Raw genomic sequence first — 20,935 nt, forward strand, 5'->3', positions numbered from 1 at the left:
AGTACACTTGCACAACCATGCCTTCAACCTGATGAAGATGATGATCCGCCAGGATGAATGGTGTCTGCTTCTGTCTCAGTTTAATGAGACTGAAGTGTTTTGCTAAGGAAGATGAGTTATGAGGAAGACCAAGCTCCTCCCTCTAAGCAACTGTAAATCCAAAAATAAGAGGCTCCAGTTGAGGAAATATGGAGAAAGAAAAGATAACAGCTCTTTAGTAAAGGATATATGTGTACAGGCAGAACAACAAAAGAACACAAAAACAACTAAACACTAATCCTGTACGCAAAGTCCCCTCCAAAAAACCCCGTTCAGTACTTTCCGCCTTTTGGCGCAATTCCAACCAGGGCCAGCAGGGGGCGCTGTTGGATCACTGGAGGAGCAGAGCCTGCAGTTGCTCTCTGGTGGCCGGCAGGGGGCGCTGTTGGGCTCTGGCGGCCGCCGCGTGAGGGCCCCGGAGCGCGGGAGGAGCGGAAATGGAGATTCCCCCGCACCGAGAAGGGGAAGGGGAAAAGGGGGTTCCTCCTATGGACTCACACTGTCGGCAGCTGGCTCTGGCTGGGATTCCCTCCCCTTCATCGATGGGTACAAGCTACTGCCAACATGGGAATGGAAGAGGGAAGGGGCAGCCTCTTCCCTCAAAGGTTCCTCCGCAGATGGCCCTGCCTTCTCTGATGAAATCCAAGCAGGTCCGAGCCGTGGGCAGAACAGGGCACAGGAGAAGAGAGGCAGACCGGGGCCAAAGGCAGCCAGATGAGTTCCAAAATCTAACAAAATAAATTTTGGAGCCCCTCCACACACACATACCTTCCCTGAGTCAGGGCAAAAGTAAAGTGAGGATGCCGTTTCCCAAGGAGAAAAAAAAAAACTTACCTCCCACCCACAATCTTCTGAGGTCCATTAGCTTGGAACGTGAGCCAGTTCTTTTGTGTGTGTGAATCACTCTAGCCAAAATACCACCCTGCCCCTCCCTCGTTCAACAACTTACTTTCACGGTGGTGCTGGGGAAAAGAATTTCAAGTTGTTTTTTCTAGAACAAGTAAACCTATGACTTGTTCATGACTTCATAGGTGTTCAGCATGGCCTGTCCCTCCCTGGTAAGGCCTGTGGCTCAAGCTATCCCTTTCTCATGGAAAATGCAGCAATGAGACACCAGTTTGCAGAGGAGGGGGCTGAGGATGCACCTCACTTTTACTTGCAAGATGCTACAGTCAGCCCAGGGAAGTGAGTACACCATACACAAGGGGCTTTAGACTTGTTGAATGTATCTGCTCTTAGATACAAAGGTATCACAGGCAGATCACCTTTCCCCTTGCCTCTCTAGGGGTCTGCACATTCCAGCTTGAAAACCCACATTCTGATTTCACTAGGAAAGGTCCAGCAGGAGCCCTGTCAGAAATTGAGAGCAGAAGCCACGTGTGAAACAATGATGGCAGAACCTGTCTGCGTGGAAACTCCCCAGAATTTAGAAACTGGAGCATTTCTGTCCATTGAAACTACTTTAAAGTAAAACTCTACAAGGAAATAGAGAACAAAGAGCACAAAACCATGCTGCACCCACATCCTGAAGTTCATATGGCTGAAGCTGTATGATTATATGGTTCACATGATAGTGGGAAGTTTATAGCACAACTACAAAACTGATAATTTGGAACAGTGTTGCTACGGCATCACTTTCTACTTACAGGGACACACTCATAGGTCTGGGGTTACTCCTACTGTAAGGTCTGCCTGGCATGGGCCAGCTGCCCTTATGGCTATTTCTAGGTGTCCCTCCACTTCCTCCTGCTTGTTTGGGCAACATACACTCTTAATTTCTTGTGTTTGGTGGAAACAGACTTGAGAAGGATCACAGCTGGATTCCTGGGCACGGCTGCAGCTGCTGTGCTTTGCAGGTGCATTCTGGCCATGGTCAACTTCTTTTGGGAGCAAAGCCTCACCCAGCACGTTGCAGGTCTGCTCTTCCTGACCGTGGTGGTGTGTTTCTCCCGCCGCTCCTCTGGGCCGCTACACAATCTCAGGAATTCCCATTAGGCTTTGGCCTTTGTGTAATGAGTTGGACTGTCAATGTCTCTCGGACCATGCCAGGAAGTCTTGCATGGCAAATGTGGGAGCTGCACTGACTCTACCAGGAACTCCTGCTGCCTGGCCAAGATGGGAAATGAGAAGGGGAATAATCAGTCATCCCTTGACAGCCTTGGGACATTACTTACTCAAACTGTAGCCTGAGTGGAATGGTACCATTGTTCTGGACTTCTGAAAACTCCAGTAATTACCTGCCTGGATTGTGGCCAGGATGGAAATTGGCCAAACTAATGCCAATCATCCTGTGACCCTATAAACAGCTGTCCTAAGTGAGGCCTGTTGAGCTCCTCTGGACTTCAATGGGCTGTGACCAGCATCTCCTTCCAAGCAGGATGTCTCTCAGAGCTTGCAAACCCTCAAGTGAAGCTGACAATGGGGCCTCAGCCAAAACTTCTCCACTCCTTGAAGCTCAACCCTCGCCCATTGAGCAATGCCAAATATTTCACAGAACACAAGGGGAACTTTTAACAGGTATACCTCTATACATTTATATACAAGTGGCTTTATATGTTTATACACACATACCCCTATATATAATTATATCTTTGTGTCTGTGTGCATCCATGAATTGATTTAGATATCCTAGAGCAAGGATAGTATGAGCAGCACTGTGAGGAGGGTTGAACTACCATCCATTCCTGAATGGTCTATTGGTGATGAGACATTTGTCAAACTACAGTATATGTAGTAAAATAACTGCATGTTGTCAAAAGCATTTGTGTTAACTGCAATTTCATGGCTTGGAAATGGCATCTCCTGCAAGGCAGAGAAAGTTAATAAACCAGAAGATTTATAGCCCAGACAGCGCTTGAACCAAGCATTCCTATGGGGCAGCGGAGCAAGCTGGAATCAGAGCTCCAGAGTGTCGCAGTTCGAGGGGTTTCTGGGGGGTCACTGCCAGCCGCTCTGTGAAGGTTTTCAGGGCTGGAATCACCCCCCCACCGCCCATCCCTCATGGCAGGGACAGGCGGTGGAGGTACTTAAGCCAGGAGACAGAGACCACGCAGGGAATCCAGCAGCGAAGAAGAGACTTTATTCAAATTTCCCTCAGCTTATAAGGGCTGCTGGCCAAGCAGGGGATTGGCCATTTGGCTAGCCAGTGCAAGGAGACAATATAATAACTATGGCAACACAGAAACCAATGGTAGACAAGTGAGTTAACAACTTCCAAACCCCAGCACCAGAGAACCTCTCTTGTTTAGGCCAAAAGGTCACGCAGGCAACAGAGGGATGGGGAGATACCTGAAGAGGAGCAGCCTTGCATTTTCCAGTGCTTAATGGCAGGGACGTACAAGTTAATGGGTGAGAGCACCACACAGATCTCTCAGACAGCACTCAGGCTGGCAGAGCCACTCCCCCCAGACACTTCAGTGTTTATGTTGATGTATCTGTCACAACTCATCCAAAGTTACAATCCTCCACCATCACCCAAAAGCCAGTGTTGCTCGTGATGCACAGCATCCATACGTTCATTGCCAGAGCAGCGTTTCACACCTGCTGAGCACAGGGTAAGAGTAGGTGAGGCCCCTGGAAGGTCCCTTATGCTGCCCTGCAAAGGGCATGAGCTCTATCAGGAATGGAGCAGGCTCTGCTGATGGAAGAGAGCAATCATACAAGCCAGTTTTGCAGTAAAGGTGGATGGTACAAGACGAAAATAAAAGGGAATAGTAGAGGGAAAGGATCAGTGTCATAGGTTTACTTGTTCTAAAAAAAACCAAGGTGGGAATTTTTTTTTCTTTCCCCTGCATCACTGTAAAAGAAAGATGTTGAACAAGAGAGGGGGAAGGTGGTTTTTTAGCTGGCCACACAAAAGAACTGGCCGCAGCCTGCATTCCAGGCTGATTGGCCCTCAGAAGACTGGGGGGTGGGAGGTAAGGTTTTTTTCCCTCTCCTCGGAAAATGGCAGGCACTCCACTTTTGCCCTGACTCAGGGAGGATGTGTGTGTGGAGGCATTCCAGGGTTTCTTTTGTTTTTCAGCGGGGTCATCTGGCTGCTTCTGGCCCCGGTTCCCCTCCGTTCTCCTGCGCCCTGTTCTGCCCCCAGCCCGGACTTGTTCAGATTTCATCGGAGAGGCTTGGCCCTTCTGCGAAAGAACCTTTGGGGGAGTCCCAGCCAGAGCCAGCCGCCGACAGCGTGAGTCTGTGGGAAAAGCCCTTTTTTTTCCCCCCCTTTTCCCCTTCCCCTTCTCGGTGCGGGGGAATCTCCATTTCGGCTCCTCCCGCGCTCCGGGGCCCTCACGCGGCGACCGCCAGAGCCCAACAGCGCCCCCTGCCGGCCACCAGAGAGCAACTGCAGGCTCTGCTCCTCCAGTGATCCAACAGCGCCCCCTGCTGGCCCTGGTTGGAATTGCGCCAAAAGGCGGAAAGTACTGAACGGGGTTTTTTGGAGGGGACTTTGGGTACAGGATTAGTGTTCGGTTGTTTTTGTGTTCTTTTGTTGTTCTGCCTGTACACATATATCCTTTACTAAAGGGCTGTTATCTTTTCTTTCTCCGTATTTCCTCAACTGGAGCCTCTTATTTTTGGATTTACAGTTGCTTAGAGGGAGGAGCTTGGTCTTCCTCATAACTCATCTTCCTTAGCAAAACACTTCAGTCTCATTAAACTGAGACAGAGCATAAGACTGAGAAGAGAAGGGAGATGTGAGAGGAAGGTTGGTTGAAGGACAAAGGTATGGGAGAAGAAAGAAGGGGAGGTGAGAGTGAAGGGCGGTGGAACACAAGAGTATTGCCTTAAAGCAATAACCATCAATTAAAAGACAGCAGGAAAAGTCAGTGCTAAATTAGGCTAAGAAGCACAACCATACCAAGCAGAATAAAACCCAAAAGATCAATTAATTGATCTGGGAACAATCAATATGCCAAGAAGTAATGGTAGGAGAAACCAGCATCAGCACTAAGCACAGCTGTGTGGCCAGCCTTCCCTGTGTTTCTGTGCTTCACTTTGCCACTGAGCACAGAGCAGTGTTTTTTAGCAAACAGTAGGTCCTGTTGGAGTCATCTCATACCTGTTTATGTGCTTGTCTTGCCATACACAGATCAACACAGAAATACTCCCTCCAGATAGTTTATACATCTAATACAACACCAAGAAGTTTTATCTTGTTCTACCTTGGGTGAAGGGCACACATAGCCACAGGTGACACTAAATTGGGAGGGGGGCTACCCTAAGGAATGGCAGAGCTTCTGCCCAGAGGGGCCCCAGTCAACTTGAGAAGTAGCACCTTGTGGTGTTCAAGGAGGAGATGAGCAGAGCCCTGCACAAGGGATGACAAAACTCTGCTCATTCAGCTAGGCTGGAAGATTCAAGCGGGGCGACAGCCCTGCTGAGAAGGACTTGGAGTTTCACCAGACCAGGGGCCAACTGTTATCCAGAAGTATGTTACTATCTCAGATAAGATAAATGGGCTGCACTAGAAGACACACCAGAGCCATAAGAGTGATTTCTACACACTCTGTTCGGAGCTGGTGAGGCCTTACCAAGATTCATCTCCAGTATTATGTCTCCAGTTCAGGAAGGATGTGGCAAAACAGGAGAGGAGCCAGCTGAGACTAGAAATGGTTAGGGGCCTGGAGCACAGAGCCTCTGAGGCAAGAGAGCTGGATTTGGGTAGTCTGGTGAAAAGGAGGCAGAGGAGGCATCTACCAGGAGCCTGTGACTGCTGGGAAGGCAGTGACAGACATGATTAAAAAACTCCTGCAGCATCAGGCAATGCAATGAGGGATGACACAACCACAGATTGCAGCTTGAGTGGCTTACACATGAGGAAAGCTTCTCCCCCAGGAAGGTGGTGTCCCCTGGGATATGTACCCAGAGAAGCAGGGATCTTCATCCTTGGTGGTTTCTTGCACAGTGCTCCTAATTCCCAGCAACAGAGATCTTCTGTGTTTGTATACAAGAGCCCCAGTGGATGTGATGTAGCATTGGCAATAGGCCTGCTCCAACAGGAAAGCTGAGGGCCACCACAAGCCCCTTCCCACAGGCATGACAACTACATTGGAAAGAGACCTCAGCATTGTATAATGTTGTGGAAGGTCCACAATTAGTTCTCAACAATTTCTAGTCTTAGTCTCTTGAAATACAATTAGCCTTAAGATTAAAGTCTCTTCCCTTACCCAATCAAAGCACTTTGCCAGAATCAAGACAAAAAAACAAACAAAAGAAAGAAACAAAACCCCCAAACAGCCCAAACCTGGAACACACTACTAATTGTATTTCCATACTAATCACAGCAGAGGAACACAATGCACGAGTCCATCTGAGCTTGCCAAGTTGCAGATGCTTGTCCAAAATAGCATCTGAAAGAAATCTGCAGTCATTTTCTATAAAAATACTTCACTGTCAACAGCAATGGGAAAGCCTTGAGTTAGACTACTCCACCTATTAGCCCACAAATACCTTTTGTACAGACTAAAAGAACTGCTAAGAGCTCTCTCTTTTTGGTAGAATTTTTCCATGTGTTTCTTTGCAGGTAGACATGATCCTTAATTGTTCATCCACTGGGCAAGTTTTTCTGTCTTTTTGCTAGAAATAAGTCTCTTCGCCTGAAAAAGCTAAAGCACATGCAAATGCTGCAAAGAATTAACAGAGAAAATAGTTTATTTTTCACTCCAGGAGATCTCAATAACAACATTTCAAACTCTTCAGAAATAAGCTTTAAAGTAATGCTGCAAGGCACATGAAAAAAAATACATCCAGATCTCAAAAAGAGCTGGAAACTTCTTCAGACAAAATATGCTTCTAAAAATATTGCTGAAGGTGAAAATCCATTTACATTTAATATTACCACATTTGTTTTTGCAGTTAGAATCATGGAATCATTTAGGTTGGAAGGGAGCTATAAGATCATCCAGCCCAACCACTAACCTGACACTGCCAAGTCCATCGCTAAAACACATCCCTAAGTGCCACATCTACACATCTTTTAAAAACCTCCATGGATGGTGACTCAATGACTTCCTTGGGCTGACTGTTTCAATGCTTGACAAGCCTTTTGAGGAAGTCTTTCTCTCCCAAAGAAACTCTTCTCAATATCAACAGGCTTTGACTAAACAAAGATTTGAGAACTCTTGTCTCGCCCCGTGTCATCATTACAATATTTTACAATAAAGAGGTCTGAAACACTAATAGGCATCTTCCACCTCTCCTAAAAAATAGGGAGAGAAAAGCAGTACCTTAGGACATCCAAAGAAAGTGAGGTGAGCTAACAAATGGTATAGGATTTGTTCTGATCAGCAGGGTTCTACCGGATCACTGCCATACTGCTTTTCAAGTGTATCAGGATTTTAAGTTCACTTCAGCACAGTGCAAGAAAGCCACCAATTCCCAGCAGTAGAGATCTTCCTGTATCTGTATATGAAAGCATCCATCTTTTCAGAGGCGCCACCTGGCACCAGAGACTCAAAATGTGTCTGTCTGCCTCTGAGAAAGGATTCTTCAATGCCATTCTCCAAAGAGGAAGAATTCCCACCAACATTCAGGGCTTTTGCAGTGGCAGTTTCACCTGTGCCATCAGGAAATGGCATTAGGAGAGTGATTTTCAGCACACTTGGTAATGCCATCTGTGCACTTAGGGAGATCTTGGCTCCAGCAACAATACAATAGTCCCTCCAACATGAATAGTCTGGCAACTGCAGGAAAAATAAAGGTAAGGTGTTCATCCTGCTTGGCATTCATTTTCTGTGCAGAACTCAACACCGCTGACACTTCAGATGCCAGTTGCAATTAATAAAGCACCTAAACATGTCAAGCATCAGTAACCTATATCTCCAAATGGAATTTAGATTCCGTAACTTTATAACTTCCTAAATGAGATAAGTGGGCCCTAGCCTAATTCCCAAACATTTCTAACCTTCAGGAGTTCTTTTCATCAGGTTAGCAAAGAATATGGATCCAGTTTTTTCTTTCTTGGTATTCCTCCAAGGATTGAAGGCAATATCACTTTCAAACCCCATTTTTGGTTTGCATGAACCTCCCACCAGTCTGCAAAAGAACAGATTCCCAGGGCAGAAAGAACTTCTCAGATTGAAAAGGCAATTTTGAAGCTAGCTTTTCCCTTCAGAAAATTTAAAAGGTCTGTCCTTTCCCTGTTTCACTGATCTTTAACAGCTTTCAAACTCTTCAAAGAGAGGAAAATTAACCACTGTTTGCAACCCATTTTTCTCGGTATATGAGGAAGCATTACGCTTGGCTTTGGCTTTGAAAGAGGGGAAAAAAAAAAAGACTACCCTGGCTCAGTTCACAGCAAGTGGATTGAACAGTCTTACTGGCAATGCCCTCATGGTAATGTTCCCTTCCTCACCTCTACCTGCCCAACAGAGCAAATAGGACCAGAAGACAAGGACAGCCAAAGGGAGGGATGATCAGTGTAAACTGATGTAATATTGTCCTGCTGTTCTGTGGAGCTACCTCACTGTCATCATATTCACACCACATTCCTGCACTGGGTGAGTGAGATCAACACTCACTGAAGACCAATCCTACAGAAAGGGCTTGTTTTCAGCCAAGAAATTTAATAAAAGAGCAGATGGTTTGAAATGCCCATTTGAAGCAGCCCAGTACTAGCTTGGCTCAACTGTGCCACAAAATGGCAGGATGAGAGCTGAAAGGAAGCATCTAAAAGCAGACCAATATATGTTAACAGAAAGGAAAATGCATACCACCATTTTCTGGTCTGAGATCCTTCCCACCAAGGCAGGCTGGTGAAAGCTTGGTGGTGAATCCGAAAGGAAGGTCTATGATTTTAGACAAGTAGACCTCAACTGAGAAAGTTTATTGCTTTATTTGCCTGGCCATGCTTTAAGCTCATCTAGGTCTTCCTCTCCTCTTTCTCCTTTCTGTCACTATCATGCCTTGTAAAGAATATTTTCACTGTGGCCCACACAACAAGCTCATTCTTTGTCAGCTTGTGCTGCCATCGGCACTTCCACAGCTTACAAGAGAAGCCACAACAACCTCTAAGGGACAAGTAAAAGACTCAGACTTCCACAGCCTGCACAGGATCAGAGTACAGAGATGAAGAATGTTTGGAATAGAGCAAACCTGAAGCTGACCGAAAGCTTTGGATCATCATGACATCTACACTAAACCCTAAGCATGTCAAAGGCCACTTTTACCTCTCCATTTCTTGGACAATATCTGGTATATAATCTGTATGTCTTTTGCAATTTTCAACTTCCTCCCAACAGAATATCTGAAATCACAGAGTCAAAGTTTTCTGAAGGCAATGGCAATGCTGCAAAATAGAGGCATGTCTTTACCTCTGACTATCTGAAAAATGAACAGCAGCTATGCCCCCGTTCACCTTACAAAACCGCCTGCCAGCTCTTTCATGGGTTATGCAGCCAGATTCATGCTCCAGTCTTTATCCTCACAAACAGCACTAAAAAACCACCAATCCAATGCAGACTGGAAAGTGAAAAATGCATGAGAGCATGGTTTACTTTGCAGATTGGTGCTGTAAGATTAAGACTCCCCTAACAGTGGACCACATGGTTGTAAATTCATTATGCTTCTCAACACACAGCACATCTTTGCAAGCAAAATGCAAAAGAAGAGCTAATCTTACGAGCACTTCACTTAGCACAAATGTTCATATACACACATAGAAATGGCAAGGAACCACGTCTTAAATTCCTCTTCATCCCCTTTTTCTCCCCCCAAGAATCGGGTTACAGCCAGAATCACTTGGATTCTGTCAGACCTAGTGTCTTCGAAGCATTTCTCTGGAGTTTCTGCATCCTAGGAACAGTCAGTTCTCTTTACAATGGTGCAGCACTGCACCTTTTTGATGATGAAGACCTGTCACATACCAGGCTGTGCTGGCCTGAGCACAGCCAGCATGTGAAAGGGCAAGATTATGGGTTCTCCATCCCTCAGGGTTCTCAAAACTGGCTGGAGAAGGCTCTAAGCAACCCGGTGCAACTTTGGAGTTAGCCCCACTCCCAGCAGATGACAGGACTAAAGACCTCCAGCAGTTTCTTCTCACCTAAACCCTGCTGTGATTCTATGCCAGCTTCTCCAGAACTATCTAGAGATGTTTCTTGGACTATCCTTGGATCAACACTTGCAGCACAACATTTTTATCTACAAATGGAAGGGCAAATAATCTACAGTTCTTCTGAAAACATGCAAAAATAACAGCTTCTGATGACTGACAGAGACACCAACTATTTGTCTCATGTTAGAAAAGCTTGACATCAAAGCAACTTCCATTATCCTAGAAGCTAAGGCCAACTACACCTTTTAAGTAAGAAATAAAGCTGTATATATTGTTATTAATTAGAAAAAATATTTCTTACCGTTCCTGTAAAAAAATAAATATTGCAAGGTAACAAAAAATAAATATGTATACTTCATCACTCATATACAGGGGAAAACACCCAGCTTTTATCTGTCATGAATTTCCTGTAGGACTAATTTAGACTCAGTCTTTGAGGTCCAGAATAAGTTCATAAAATTATTAACTTCTCCCCAGACTAGGTCATAAACTAAGAGCAAACAGATTCTCTCTTCCAGGAAAAATGCATTGCCATTTAAAATACTCCTACAGCAACATAGCAACAATTCAACACTGAGCTTTATGAGCTCATTGGGCACATTTGAGTTACAAGCAACATTTTATCTGGATTTCCCTGGGCTATGTTGCCATTAGACAGAAAAAACCCTCTCATATGGCATGTACTCTTTGTGATATTCACAAGTTTGCCATTAAGGCCTAAGATGAACTGAAAGCCTCCATCAAGACAGTCTTAGATTAATTAAACCCCACGAAAGATAAGACGCAAACTGGGATTACATATCCCACTATGCCTAGCCCTAAATCTAACCACTTTACCAGAGCATCTCACTGAGAACTACAAGCACGAACTCTTAAAACTGTAAATTTGGGTGCCCCAAACTCATATAGAGGAGCCTATTCTCAAATTCCTAACCCCTAATCCACCCAACCGTCCCTCACCAAGACAGACTCTACACTGCCATCACCAGCTCACTCAGAACATAATGGTGAAAATAAGAGCCTCCACTTAGTACAGACAATAGAAACAACCCTTGCCATGGAAGAGATTTGTATCATTAGGGAAAGGTGAAACAGTAATGAAAACCCCAAGCAATAAAGAGCAAAGATAAAACACTTGTACCTCTTGCATCATGATTAACAACAACAACAAAGTAAAATTACTTTGATCTTGCTATCTCAAAACCCAAAAGAGCTATTTACAAGCAACTATCACTGAGTGAACCCATCTCTATTGCAAAAGAATGGAATGAGCGGGTGACAAGCAGATCAGTCTGCGTGATAGAGTGAAATAAGTCTAAGTTCTCCCTTAATTTTCCTCCACAGACATTCAATCTAGCCACCATGTAACTCAAGTTACACACACATGCAACTCCATCACACCAGCAGCCGGGAGATGGGAATGTGCTCAGTAAGTTTTTGAAAACAAATGTTGAAGTGCATGCACATCTTTAAGAAGAAATGGCAAACACCAGTGTGGGAAGAGCTGTTTTTTCCCCCTCGTCCTGCCCTGGTAATGTTAGACACAGGATTCCTATCTGCACTGGTTTGCAGCTGGTGTTTTAAAATGTACCGAAAGAGAATGGGACAGTTTAATTCCTCAGCCTGTATACTAGGAGATGCTACTGCTGTCCCAGTTTAATCTGTTGCCCCACAAGGTTGTTAAAATATCATTTGGAGCCCTTATCTTTCAGCAATGGATAACTTCAGCTGAATGACCAATGATAACTTCATCTTATTTACATGCTGAGTTTTATGTGAATTTGATTTTGAAGTAACTGGTTTTAATGCAAACAAGCCTACAAACTAAAATAAAGGTTTTGCTTAAAATTAAGTAGTGCTTTTATTTTTTCCAATTTATGATGATGTCTGATAAAAAATGATATTGATTCATCTTATTAAGTACAGATGAAAGTTGGCTGAAATTCCTTTTGTATCTGTCGTTGTGGGTTGAGTGGTACAAGCTCGTGTATGGTGCTTCTGTTAGCTTGCCTGGGAATTTCAAGGAATGGAAGTCTCTCCATTTCTCCCTTCTCTTCTGCTTCTCTTTATGCAAAAGTTGAGAGATCCACCCTCAGCCTGAGGCACGTTTGTTCTTTGCTCTGCCTTATGACAGCTCCTTTGCTCTTATGTCCAGCAAGATGGGCAAGGCTAATGCATTACCTCTTTTTGTGCCTGCATTCTGGGACTGGAAAAATAAAAATCAATTTTAAGTGTAAAAATACAGAATTAACACTTGATTTGCCTATATTTCGTAGCATTTCCCCCCAAAGCTTCTATTAGCAGTCAATACCAAACAAAAATTTAGTGTAATCATGGGATACAGCCGATGGGGTACTGCACAGGAAATAAATGTTGTGTTAATTTGATTTAATCTGAACAAGACTCTAGTGGAAATGGGATACATGACTAAAGTAACAGTAGTGATAATTTTGCTTACAGAAAGTTATTTTCCATGAATAATAAAAATGTTTCCTTACATTACATTTGCCTTAGCTCACAAAATCCTTTTCAGAAGCACACTTTTTGCCTCTTGTGGAGTGAAAGCTGTTTGGAGTGTAAAACCTCTCCAATGTGTGGATGGAGAACATACTGCACTGTCTGTACGTAACTGTTTTCTGCTGGGGAAGTTCCCTAATATTAGAAGGAAATACTTTGAGAGTGCTTTTACATTTTTAATATTTTGGAAAATCCTAACCAGTGGTTTTTTTAGGTCTGAAAAGCCTTTTTTAAAAAAATCTGTTCTTTTTGTATATAAAAATGTAAGCAATAACAATTATGGGAAAAATATGTCATGCCCCATCATGGGAATGGGGATACCTTTTGAAGAAAAAACAGAACTTGCCAAACTGGATTGGTACTCCAGCTGCTTTTTTGGGGGGGATATGTGTAGTTGTCATATTCCCATTAAGTCGCCATACCATCCATCTTTCTCATCAGAACACAATTCAGTGATGTAGCCAAATGGTTCAGGTAATTTTCCTTTCGTACCTCGAGGAAGTTTGTTCCTCTGCATCTGAATAGGTATAGATGCATTTGTGGTCACAGGCAGAGTGTTTTTTCCACTTTTGCATATCAAGTTGCAGATGCTTGGTGGAGCAGGTTATTTACAGGCTGACTGTTACTGCATACTGTTGGCCCTACATGTTCACAAGGAACAGCTCACCTTGCTGTTGGAAAAGCACATTTTTCCACTGCAACATTTCTTTCTTTGCTTGCCCTCTGCATAAAGGATTGCAAGAGGGCAAGGATCCCATGTGCTCTTCAGCTCCTTCCTCACCCTCAGCTGAAGAAAGGAAAGCTACCCATGCAGCTTTAAAAAGGCACTGAAAGAGACTAGGTTTACATTAGATATTAGGGAAAAAATTCTTTACTGACAGTGGTGAGGCACTGGAACAGGTTGCCCAGAGAATTTGTGGATGCCTCATCCCTGGGAGTGTTCATGGCCAAGGTGAATGGAGCTCTGAGCAACCTGATTTAGTGAAAGGTGTCCCTGCCTATGGCAGGGGGATTTGGAACTAGATAATCTTTAAGGTCCCTTCCAACCCAAACCATTCGATGATTCCATGATTCTATATAACATTTACCATTCTCCATCTCTGGCAAAAAGAGAAACCTGACGAAGTTCTCCATTCCAGAAAAAGTACCTTAGCAGCCTGCAAGACTGTTGTCCCAGTCTAACGAGACAGAAGTGTTTGCTGAGGAGGGCGAGTTATGAGGAAGACTAAGCTTCTCCCTCTAAGCAATTGTAAATCCGAAATTAAGGGGCTCCAGTCGAGAAAATGTGGAGAAAGAAAAAATAACAGCTCTTTATTAAAGAATATATGTGTATAGGTAACACAACAAAAGAAAACCCCCACGATAATCCTGCACCCAAATTACCACCCAAACCAGTTCAGGACGTTTCGGCGCAATTCTAACCACGGCCAGCAGGGGGCGCTGTAGGACCCCCCCCCCCCGGAGGGCGGGGGCTGCAGTTGCTCTCCGTGGTCGGCAGGGGGCGCTGTTGGCCTCTGGCGCGAGGGAGGAGCCGGACGGGAAGGGGGAGATTCCTCCTGTGGGCTCGCGCTGTCAAAGGACATGGCTGGAACTCCCTCTCCTTGTCAAGGGGTGCAAGCTGCCGCTGGCACGGAGAAGGAGGAAGTGAGGGGAAGAACAGCCTTTCCCCTCAGAAATTCCTCTGCAGATGGTACCGGCTTCTCCGATGAAATCCGAGGCAAGTCCGGGCCGTGAGCAGAACGGAGGGAACGGAGGCGAACCGGGGCCAAAGGCAGCTAGATGACTTGGCCGAAAACAAAATGAACCCTGGAGCTCTTTCTCTACACACACCCCCTCCCTGAGTAAGAGCAAAAGTAAAGTGCCGTCTCCCGAAGGAAAAAAAAAACCTCACCTGCCCCTACAATCTTCTGAAGACACCAGCTTGGAATGTGGGACTGTCAGCCAGTCCCTCTGTGTGTGTGTCTCACTCCGGTCATCTCCTCCCCCCTCCCTCGCTCAACACCTTTCTTTCACAGTGGTAAAGGGAAAAAATTCCAAGCAGGGTTTTTTTTTCTTTAAAACAAGATAACCTATGACAACTGTCTAAACAGAGGATGAAAAGAGATGATATTAGTGACACGATTTACATTTTCTACTTCAAAATCGAACAGCCCATTCGGGTAAACTCTCCCGCAGCTGTCAGGGAATTCTTCCCAATGAAATGCTTCATCTCACCCAATGAAGAAAGAAACCCACGAAGCAACACTTTTATTTATTTATTTATTATTTATTATTTTATAGATATTCCATAGACTACTGATTTATCGCTTATTTCCAAACCAGCCTCGCGCGCGGGGCTGGCGGGGGGACCCGGACGGGCGGCCGCGCCCTCCGGCGGCGGCGGCGCGGCAGCAGCGACTCTCCCGATCGGTTTTCCGCTCGTGCTCGATTTTCCACTCGCTCTCCCTCTCGGTCTCGCACTCCCTCCCTTCCCCTCCCCTCCGCTCCCTCTCTCCGCCTTTCCCGCCCTCTCCCGGCACGGCTCGTCCCGCCGCCCCTCGCCGGGGCCATCCCCTCGCCTCCCGTGCCCGGCCCGCCGCGGTCTCGCCTCCGCGGGGTTTTCACCCTACGGGCTGTGGCGCTGCTGGGCGGGCCGCCGCAGCAGCACCGTCTTTTGGCTCCGCCTGGCCCGGGTCCTGTCCCCGCCCCGGCTGCGGCTCCTCCCGGAGCTGCTCCGGCCCCGCCCGGGGTCGCTCCGTCGCTGCTCCCGGCCAGCCCCGCTGCCGCCCAGCTCCCGCCGCCTCCTTTGCGGGCTCCCCGGCCCGAGCTCCGCCGCTCGGCAGCTCGGCCGCCCGCCCCGAGCCGCCCGTGTCCGGTGCAGCAGACCGGGAAGCAGAGCCCCGGGAGGTTGGGGCCCTCGGGCGGAACGCGGGGAGCGCAATGTCTCCCGCACGGCCGGAGAAGCATCCCCTGGAGCAGCTTTACCGGGAGGGCCCGCTGCTGGGGAGCGGCGGCTGCGGCAGCGTTTACTCGGGGTCACGCCTCGCGGACGGCGCCCCGGTAAGAGGCAGGGAGGCGTCGGAGGAGAGAGGAGGGCGGCAGGCAGCGAGCTCAGCCCGGCGCTCCTTGGCTTGCAGGTGGCCATCGAACGCGTGTCTTGGGATCGCATCTGGGAGTGGGTCAGGCTGGTGAATGAGCGGGGCCAGAGGAAGAAGCTGGGGCGTGCCGGACGGGGATGCAGCGAGGCCCGGGAGGGTGGAAGCCGGGACGCTGCTGGGGGAGCGGGCGAGGGATCAGCGGGAGCCGCGGAGCATCCCGAGCCGGGGAATGTCCAGCAGCGGTGGAACTGGGCAGGGGGCCAGTGGGGCATCGCCTGGGCTGGGAATGGGCAGCATCCACCTGATGAGCTCTGCTTGTGTCCCATAGGAACACCAGAGTACAGCCCACCAGAGTGGATCCTCTTCCACTGCTACCGTGGCCATTCAGCAACAATCTGGTCCCTGGGTATCCTGCTCTATGAAGTGGTCTGCAGGGACCTTACTTTCTACAGTGATGAGGACATTGTCCGGGGCCAGCTTTTCTTCCCATCCACGTGTCTCATGGCATTAAGAAGCCAAGAAAAGCAGACGGTTTCCCTGTGACTGTAGCAGAGTAGGGAGCACAGCTGATGAGATGCTTCTGCCGGTGCTGGGGGAAGTTGTGGAGGAAGTGGCTGAGCGCTCTCCATCGTATTTGAGAAGTCTTGGCAGTCTGGTAAAGTTCCCACACACTGGAAAAGGGGAAACATTCCCCCTGCATCTTAAAGGCATCGTGGTCCTCCTGCAAACTGGGGCACAACTGTGGTGTCCTGGAACATGACATCAAGCTGGAGAATGTCATCGTGAGATATGGGCACCAGTGGGGCGAAGCTGATTGGCTTTGTTTGCAGCACCTTCCTTGAGGACACGCTCTGCACCCAGATGAAAAAAGATGAAAGATGAAAAAGACCCGGTCGGGGCTGGGGGGATGCTCCCAGTCCCAGGCATTGAGGGCTCAGCCTGGCTGGGCACCAGAGGTTCCCTGCTTTGCTGGGGTTGAGGAGAGTGGGATTAATTTTTCAGCTGGCTGCCAAGTAGCTTTTTGGTGGGGGAGAGGGTGGATATTATGGAATGGGAACCATGCTGACTCTTGGCCTTGGTGACAGCCTCTGCCAGCCACCCTGGCCCAGGCTGGGGAAGCCAGCCCGACAAAAACATGGCAAGGTGGCAGAGGACGGAGTTCCGCACCCACGTGCCGGCCGTTTTCATTTGCAGGCCCTTGAGGAAGGGCTGGGAAAGTTGGGATTTTTCCCTGCCTATGGGAAGCTTTATTCCTCGCTTGGAGTAGTCAAACCTTCCCCAGGCCTGTGATACATTGATAACATTTTACATTATTCTTGTTTCCAAGTCTTGGTTTTAATTTACTTTCATGCAATTGTTATTTGTTTTTTAAAGGAAGATTCTACCATGTGCCTGGACCAGACTGGGAAGTGCTGGGACTGTGGAGTGGATTGATCCCACTGCCAGTGCTACTCTGGCCATGACCCTTCAAGACGGACAAGAACATTATCTGGGATCAGCTTCTCTTCCAGCAGTGGGTCTCTTGAGGTGGGTACCCAGCTTCATGGCATGGGTGCCAGAACGGGTTTTGGAAGATGGCAGCAGGCACACGAGCATTCTGCTCTTGCAGAATCAACTGAGGAGGTTGATCTCCCATGGTTAGCTGGAGGAGGTGGCTGGCACATCCTGCCATCCTGCTCTCCTCCAAAACAGAGAATGGACTGGGAGGTCTGGGCTCTGAGCACACCCAGCGGCATGGCCTGGGCACTGCGGACAGTGGGACAGGGTGGACAGGAGCCTTCTCCCACTGTCTGTTGGCTTCTGGTTTCTCTCCCCAGGGGCCCAGCACCTCATCACATTGAAACAGCATCATCGGCCTGCAAATTTGGGGGGCAGGGGGGTGTTTATTTGCTGTCAAAAATAAATCTTTTTTTTTGTAATCAGAGTGTTTCTTTTGTCCTTTTCCAAGCTTTTGGTCCCCTGGGTAATCTTTTTGCGTCCTTGTTCACCTGCTTTATTGCCATTGGGAAGGGGTTAAGCAACCTGAAAAATTAAACAGCTCCTGTTTGAAACTGCAGCAGCCACTTGAGTGACCTCGAACTGCCACCCAGGCACTCATGCATTCAAAAGGCGAGTGGCTTGGAGGGATGGAATTCTTGCCCCACTGCAAAAGCTGCAAGGAAATCAGAAGCAGCTCAAGCCCTGCCTAAAGTGTTTCATCTTCCTCCACCCCCAGAATGGGCAGGCAGAGCTGGGCTCCTGCAAGGTTCAAGTTTGAGTGCTTTGTGCTCCCTGTCTCCCTGTGCTTCCTGATTGGAATAGGGTTGCTGAAGGAGGGAAGGGAATCTCAGGAGACAGGAGAGTCTCTTCTCCCCTCCCCTTTCTCTCCTCAGGAGCCCCTCTGAAAGGTACATGCCTACACTGGGTTTACATCTGACCCCTTCCCCCGCATGCCTTCAGTGGTGGGGATGGATTTTGTGGAACAGGATCTGGCTGGGACTGGTGCTGGGGGAGCCAGCCCGACTAAAACAAACACCCGTGGAGGGTAGCAGAGAGGGGGTTCCTGCCAATTCCTCAAGTTTTCCTTCAAAACTACTTTTTACTATTTTTACTATTTCAGCACTTTCTCTGGGTCCCTTTGGGTGAGTAACCATCACAAACCCTCGAACCTTTCAGGTACTACCAAAGCAGAACTTTTTCATGCTCTTTTCTCCTTGTGATTGTATAGTCTTGTCAAGACTCTGAAAGCAAACTGATGCCGTAGGCAAAAGATGGACATTGGAATCATACAGCAATTTCAGTATGTGTTTGTATCTGCTTATCACAGCCTTCGGGTGAGCACAGCGAGGTCAAGCCCTGGCGCCCTCAAGGTGGCGCCAGGAATCCGCCAGGGCGGGAGAGGGAGTGACGGGAGGGAGAAGGTGGATTTCACTGGAGCTGCGGGCAAAATCGTCTCCGGGGGGACGTGAAGGCAGAGAGCCACTGGGGATCTCTGTGGCGCGGGTGGCAAATCCCTCGCTGGCTCCCGGAGCCGGTTTCAGGGCTGTGAGCTGGCAGAGATGCCGGGCTCTGCTGTGGGAGCTTGTCCTCTCAACCTCTTGCGAGCCCATTGTACCAATTAACCCAGACGCGAGCATGACACCCATGCCCCTATCTCTGTCAGCCCTCAGGCTCCCAGAACATCACATTTGCTCCTCTCTTGGCCTTCTGGGAAACACGACGTGCTGAGATTTTTTTTGTCTTCTTTGCCTTGCCCCAGAGCAGCAGTGTTACAGAAAGGACCCTGGGTGTCAGTGCTGAGATCAGATCCACGGCTTTGTTAACTCTGCAAAAAACATTGTTTAGCAAGAGCAGCTCAACAGACAAGGGCTCGATGGAAGAGGGGACTGCCCCTGCTGTGCACTGCCAAGGAATGGGAAAGGCTATTTGGCGTCTCGCCTGGTAACAAAATATGTGGGTGTTCCACGGAGAGGTTCTAGGCCAGCAAAGGGAGGTATGGCCTTTTCTCTCTGGTCGGGTCGAATTCAGGCAAAAGGCCCAGCAGCTGCAAGAGAGCTTAGCAGCATGGTTCCCTTAAGACATCTGCTTTCCTGAACAACCAGCTTACCCCAGAACCTTAATACTACTATTCCACAACCTCTTCTAACTCTGCCATGGGGCCACTGTCATTCCTGGGAGTGCAGAAGTCTGAGGCACAGAAAAGTAAAATGACATCCCCAAAGTAATTTCTATAGGTAGAAAAAGAAATTTAATTGAGTCTTCTGCATGCCAGGTGCAGGATGAGCAGTAAAAAGCATTGGGTCTCTACTTTCCCAGCCTCAAGATATCGAAAAGCCAAAGTAAGCTTTGTCACTGGAAATACAGGGAGTCCAACAGCTATAGAGGAATAGAAGCAAGAGTAAAAATGATCTGGCACAGATTTTATTACCAATGTTTGTAGGCTGCTAATTTTTTCACAGCTGTGACCATTTCCACCCCAAAAGGTGGTTACGTCCCCAAATCCTTCTATCCAGGAAAAAACAGGGCTGAAACTGCCATGAAAAATATGCTTCACCTCTAGACTCAGCCAGAAGACAATTCTCTGTCCAGAATTGTCTGTTTTCAATGCGAAAAAGGATCACCTATTCCTGCTTAAAAACAGAAACTTGTTGCTGAAATAAATTTCTGTGGCTTTAACTGGCCACAGAGATAGCCCTTGTATATAATTGTGTTAGGTTGGAAAAGTCTCGTTTTTACCAGTAAATTCTCAGTAAATAAATCAGGGTAGCTGCAGTATCGAGACACAAAGTAAGGAGATGGATATCTGCTTTTCTGTCTAGACCTTTCTGTGACTTGCCAGAGGGTTGCAAGAGCTAAGAGTGGCATTGGAACCTTTCCAGAACCAGCTGCTGGAGGTAGAAGGAGAAGTGGGTAATGTGGTCCCTGCATTACAGCTAAAGTGTTATCAATGTGGTATGCACCGAGTGAAACACAGTCTTCCTCACTTCTTAGTGGACCAGACACCCTGCAGAGGATGTGTTCCTGGCACTTACAAATGATCCATGCCACCTGGAAAGAAATTTTTTCTTATGTGCTGTACTCTGGAACAGCTATGCACTTCCTTCTCATGTTCCCCACACGCACCCTGTTTTCACTCCTTTTCACTTGTGCAAGGTATGCACAAAGCAAGGAGATCAGTACTTGAACTATCCATATCAGCTAATGGTAATTTATTGTTCCCAATAATTGTTCTCTGTTTGGATCACACAGGAAAAAGTGTAGAGCAGTAGGACCTCAGGATTCACACGAAACACGCAGCTTACTGACACTGAAATGCTAATTCTTCAACTTTGACTTGTTTTGCAGGGGCAGTTTTCTGATTAACTCATTTCCTGTGAGCAACTGTTTAGAGAAAAAAAGCACACCAGCAATTTGGATCACAAGATGACTCACTCTGATCTCAAATTCCTTTGCCTTTCTCTGAAAGTTTAAAGAACTGAGAAAGTCACAGACTTCTTAGGCGATGGAGGGCCCAACACCTATGATGCAAAGCCAACCCATCACATGTATTTCCTTCAATGAAAATATGAATACAGACATCATTGAAGAAACTAGTTTTGGTCAAGGACAATAAATGTATTTCAAGCATGATTACAAGTAAACAAAATTCAATTAAAGACTTAACATTAGACTGGGGGAACAAAAGCAAGCACATTTGCCCTTTGCAATAAACTGCAACAAGTAAAATTGACTCTGGATCACTTTTGATGAAGCTAAAAAGGTAAACTGAAAAAAACCC

General features: G+C 47.1%; 1 protein-coding gene across 1 annotated transcript; it reads left to right on the forward strand.

Annotated features, from left to right (window-relative positions):
• The first annotated feature begins 14,182 nt into the window (after positions 1-14,182).
• Positions 14,183-17,597, forward strand: LOC113982031 (translation initiation factor IF-2-like). Its single transcript, XM_039381000.1, has 3 exons — positions 14,183-14,318; positions 14,924-15,640; positions 16,007-17,597. The coding sequence occupies exons 1-3, from the start codon at positions 14,183-14,185 to the stop codon at positions 16,219-16,221; spliced, it is 1,068 nt and encodes a 355-aa protein (XP_039236934.1). The 3' UTR covers positions 16,222-17,597.
• Positions 17,598-20,935: the final 3,338 nt, after the last annotated feature.

The sequence above is a fragment of the Pipra filicauda genome, unplaced genomic scaffold (genome assembly GCF_003945595.2).
Source record: "Pipra filicauda isolate LSUMZ 115617 unplaced genomic scaffold, ASM394559v2 scaffold109_size3271384_pilon, whole genome shotgun sequence".
Lineage (NCBI taxonomy): Eukaryota > Metazoa > Chordata > Aves > Passeriformes > Pipridae > Pipra > Pipra filicauda.

Bases quoted from the DNA above. Each gene is read 5' to 3' on its own strand.
- LOC113982031 (XM_039381000.1), top strand. From the start codon at position 14,183: ATGGCTGGAACTCCCTCTCCTTGTCAAGGGGTGCAAGCTGCCGCTGGC. The intron at 14,319-14,923 runs GCAAGTCCGGGC...TTTCCAAACCAG, and splicing joins CTTCTCCGATGAAATCCGAG to CCTCGCGCGCGGGGCTGGCG. The intron at 15,641-16,006 runs GTAAGAGGCAGG...TGTGTCCCATAG, and splicing joins GCCTCGCGGACGGCGCCCCG to GAACACCAGAGTACAGCCCA.